The 4745-nt window shown below is 35.3% G+C and overlaps 1 protein-coding gene across 1 annotated transcript; it reads left to right on the forward strand.

The window, feature by feature from the left end:
- The first annotated feature begins 332 nt into the window (after positions 1-332).
- On the forward strand, positions 333-3334 carry si:dkeyp-74b6.2 (cerebellin-1). The gene is made up of 4 exons (XM_060891913.1): positions 333-390; positions 1127-1748; positions 2281-2400; positions 2867-3334. Exons 2-4 carry the CDS (start codon positions 1470-1472, stop codon positions 3062-3064), a joined length of 597 nt encoding a protein of 198 aa, XP_060747896.1. The 5' UTR covers positions 333-390; positions 1127-1469; the 3' UTR covers positions 3065-3334.
- The last annotated feature ends 1411 nt before the right edge of the window (positions 3335-4745 follow it).

Genomic DNA, 4745 nt, shown 5'->3' on the forward strand with positions numbered 1-4745 from the left:
CCCAGACACAATTTTAATAAATGCTTATTCCTCTGAAGTGATTTTTTCTAAGCAAAGTGATTTTTCAAGTCTTTCTAAGACATCCAAGAAGATATTATTCTTAGCTCCAAGCATACTAGGACAACACAGATATATAACTGTTCATACACTATGTTTGCTGGTAGACAGTGTATAAACATAACAGATATCAGAACAGTGTGATTAAAAACTGAGTAAGAAAAGGGGATGTTTTCTGGACAGAGAATTAGAGAGAGAGAAAGAAAGAGGGGGGGGGGGGATTAAGGCAGGGAAAGACGATGGGACAGTTAATATTTGCCCACTCTTCCGAATCATAGTCTCTTGCCCACTTTTAATCTCTGCAATAAATTGTGGACATGCACTCAGGGAGCGGTAAGTGTTTCTCAGTTTTCTTACATCAGTGTCTCTTAATCTTATGTATTTTTGTATCTAAAAGAATGACAAAAAACAAGTGATGTTTTAAATCTGTATAGCAGGTGTGAAAATGTATGCATTTAAGTACTTAGTGCTTAATTTAAGTACTTAGTGCTGCAAATAAAAATATGAAGTACTGCTGAGAATGAATCTGTGTTTTATAGTAAAACATATGAATAAAAAAAGAAAAGTAAAGAATCTACATTATATATATAATTATATATATATTATACTGACTGTATATGATATACAGACTGTATGATCTTTTTGTATGTCAATATTCTTCACCTACAGTAGAATATGTTTACTGTGTGTTCTGCATGTATTTTATTTATGTTTTTCAAATCATTTTGAATTTGTGTGTGTTAAGGAATGCTGCCGAGAGTATAGTAGTCAGATGGTTTCTCAATAGGTTCCTGCTCGGTGTCTGCATGTTGATGTGCATATGTCCATTATTTTCTATGCCAAAGCATGATATCATCATCTTGCACCCTCTGTTGTTTTTTTTTTCTTTCAGGTGTGTTCCAGACTGTTCTATTTTTGTCTGTGCTATAGATTCTCTTCTGTGTTTCTTTTCTTTTCTGAAATGACCAGTGTTGCATGATTTTAAGATCATGATAAGCTGACTTTGTGTCAGGATTATAAAATCAACCGCAAATGAATATTTGTCTCTTATTGTCTCTTCTCATTTCAGAAAAACTCTATTCCAAGATTCACTGGTTCACCATATCTCTTATTTCAATCCTGATCAATCTGTTTTTTTTGAAGATGTTTATCTAATAGACCTGATTACACATCTTCATTTTTAAAACAAAAGAACAATGGCAGGCTGCCTTAGAGTGAATGGGTTATGGAGAAAATTGAATCATTAACTTAACAGAACTGGATATATCTGATGATTTGAGGCTCATCCAGAGACTATAAATTTTAATAAGTTTACAAATTTTTGACTATTACTAAATTTCACATTGTTACCGACACTCACCAAAGAATCAAAGAAAACAAAATAGTCAAATACGTAATTTCAGAACAAGGAGATGGATGTTCCAGCATTAGGTCACCTACTTCTCTCTCTGTGTGGGATCTTACTTTGGTTTCCTCTTGTGGTGAAATCTCAGAATGACACCGAGCCCATTGTATTGGAGGGGAAGTGTTTAGTAGTGTGTGACTCCACTCCAGCTGCAGAATCAGGAGGGAATGCACTGGGAATGTCAATTCGCTCTGGCACGGGGCGTGTTGCTTTTTCGGCTATCCGAAACACTAACCATGAACCATCAGAGATGAGCAACCGGACAATGACAATTTACTTTGATCAGGTCAGTACAGTTAATGCCACATATATATTCTAGATTATATTTATACATGTAGTCTATATTCTATTGATATTGCACATTTAAGTTATTTTAGAAGTTTATACCAAAAAAATTGCATATATTATTTAACAGCATAACCACACCCAAAAAAGTGAACATTACATGTTCATTACACACATGAATAATGTCCGCCAACCAAAAATATCCAGAAATAGACAGCCAGCAATGTCATTTGGCAAGAAACTGACCTCTGATGAAAGATGACTAACACAGACACAAACTAATACAAACTGACAAGGTGGACCAAAATGCTAGGCAGAGAGGGAGAGACATGTAGTATTGATTTAGATCCCAAATAAAAGATGATTAGATAACAAGAGAAACCTTGAGATAATAAGAGAAACAATAGAGTCAATGGATGGATGGATAGATAGATGGATGGAAGGATGGATGGATGGATGGATGGATGGATGGATGGATGGATGGATAGCTTACTTAAATTATCTTACTGCATAATCTCTGTTTTAATTGTAAGGTCTTGGTAAACATTGGCAGCCATTTTGACCCTGCACGGAGCATCTTCCTGGCACCTAGAAAAGGGGTGTACAGCTTCAGCTTCCATGTGGTCAAAGTTTACAATAGACAAACGATACAGGTGAACCATTACATTATATGTATTGAAGATCACACTAAGATGTAGTAAATGTAAAAAAAATACATCCTATAACATATCTTGGATACATCCAATAACATTTACTTTAAATCTATGTTTTGTTTTCAATGTAGTTGTTTCCAATGTAGTTGTTTCCTCTGGGGGACATTTCAAGGGTCTATATGTTTTCCTGTGAAAGATTATAACCCTAATAGTAATCTATGAGTCACTATCGTTCCAACATTAAAAAACCCTTTTACGCTTTAAATCTAGAATTCCACATTTACACATACACATCATTATCTCTGAAGCAAGTCTCCACTAACAACTATAACGATTGTCCCATGTGCTTATTTAATTTCTCTTCTTTTTCATCATAGTTGAGAAATTCGTGACCTTTCATATTCTTGGCACATTCACCTGGGAAGTGCACCCTGTTCATATCTTCCTGTGCTTATCTCCCCCTCAGGTAAGCTTGGTGTTGAATGGTTGGCCAGTGATCTCAGCCTTTGCAGGGGACCAGGATGTGACACGTGAGGCAGCAACCAATGCTGGACTGGTTACCATGGAGAGAGGAGACAAAGCCTATCTTAAACTTGAGCGAGGAAATCTGATGGGTGGTTGGAAGTATTCAACGTTTTCTGGGTTTCTTGTTTTTCCTTTATAGAAGGAAACTGTTCATGTATATAATTTCATTATTTTTGTCTGTTTTGTGCCAATGATTTAAACAGCTTTTTGATTTTTTTTCTCATCATGTACTCATGATTTGCATGGCTACGTGATATAACACCTGAAACAATTCAGATGAATATACTGGAATAAACAAGCAACATCCTGATGTGGACATATTATTTAAGATCAAAGTGCAAATAGATACAGATGGATGCATACTCATTTCTATTTATTATCACCAGTGCCATCTGTTAATCTGGCAAAACAGATCAGTAGAGAGCCAAATAAAAGACATCTCTTTGCCAAGAGACTGCAGGTCACAGTAAAATACTTGGCTGTAATGATACACTTAAAGCATGGTGTATGTACTTGTGTATATTATTTATTTGTTCATTTATTTATATAAATTCTGGGTAGTATCATATTTCACAAACGGTAATAAATTTAATGCTTAGAAATGTTTATATGTATAGTATTGTATATAATCTTGGAATGTCTTCTATATTAAAAATTCTCTTTAGAATATTTTGGTTTGCATGGTATCATGCACTTGTGGCTTCAGTTTACTTCCAGCTGTTCCTTTCTGCATAATCAGGAAAAGCCCTCTTCCTGCCCCTCGTTTTTTTTAAAGCGCTGTGATGTTGAGTATCATGCAGGGATGATGCTGATATCGCTGTACCACATCCATGAAATTCCGGTGACAGATGGATAGTTACCTGAGGTTGCCAGAATCCTGCTGATTACACCACGCATGCTGTCGTTGTTTATTAGTATCAGAGTTCCATGGCTCTATGGGAGATTTGTACTAACAAGGACACTTTCCATATAATTTATAAAATACTTACACCACAGCACTTTTAATTCTCAAATCGCATGGCATGCTTTAAGTTCAGCAGTTCTGACAATAGTTATGGTTTTAACATAAATGATAGGTTGATATTAACGTGCTCATCTTAATACATTACAGTAACAGTTCATTTACTTGTAAGGCAGTTTACTTGAAATAATATAGACTTTAAAGTAGCAGTGCAATAAGGGTTATTTCTCACATACTGGAACTGATTTTCTTTTTGGATTAGTAAAAAGCATGCACATAACGTGATGCAAACACCACCATGCTTCACTGTAGAAATTGTCTGATCAGGCTGATATGTAATGTTATGTTAAAGGGAATCTGGGAAATGTTTATCACATGTTTGTAGAGATTCCAACATGCCTATTTACAAAATTTCAAGATCCAAGCAAGTTTCAATATGATCTGTCTTCTCAACACTCTTTCATAAAGACATGGATTCGTTAGAAAAGTCCACAGAAGATAGGCTCAACTCTCAGTAATTGCTTTAGGTGAACATTCATGAGAGTAGACTTTCATTTCAGCTTAACACAAAAAATAACTCCTTTTATTTAACTCACAAAATGTTTTATTAAGAAATTATATTGAAGGAGACATCAATGTCAACTGAAACTGTAACCATGAACAGAATTTCTCTGAAATGTTTCCCATTACATGGGGATGGGTAGGGTTTAATATTTTACTGTAGCCAGCCAATAGAGGGCCATATGGGTTCAGGTTTAAACCCCTGTTACACCATCCACCATTGAGTGGCTGTGTCTCACATCACCATATTGTGAGAAGCATTGTTATAAGCAGTAGATCATGGAAGGAAAAAGTAAAT

Source organism: Tachysurus vachellii, chromosome 2 (genome assembly GCF_030014155.1).
Source record: "Tachysurus vachellii isolate PV-2020 chromosome 2, HZAU_Pvac_v1, whole genome shotgun sequence".
Classification (NCBI taxonomy): domain Eukaryota; kingdom Metazoa; phylum Chordata; class Actinopteri; order Siluriformes; family Bagridae; genus Tachysurus; species Tachysurus vachellii.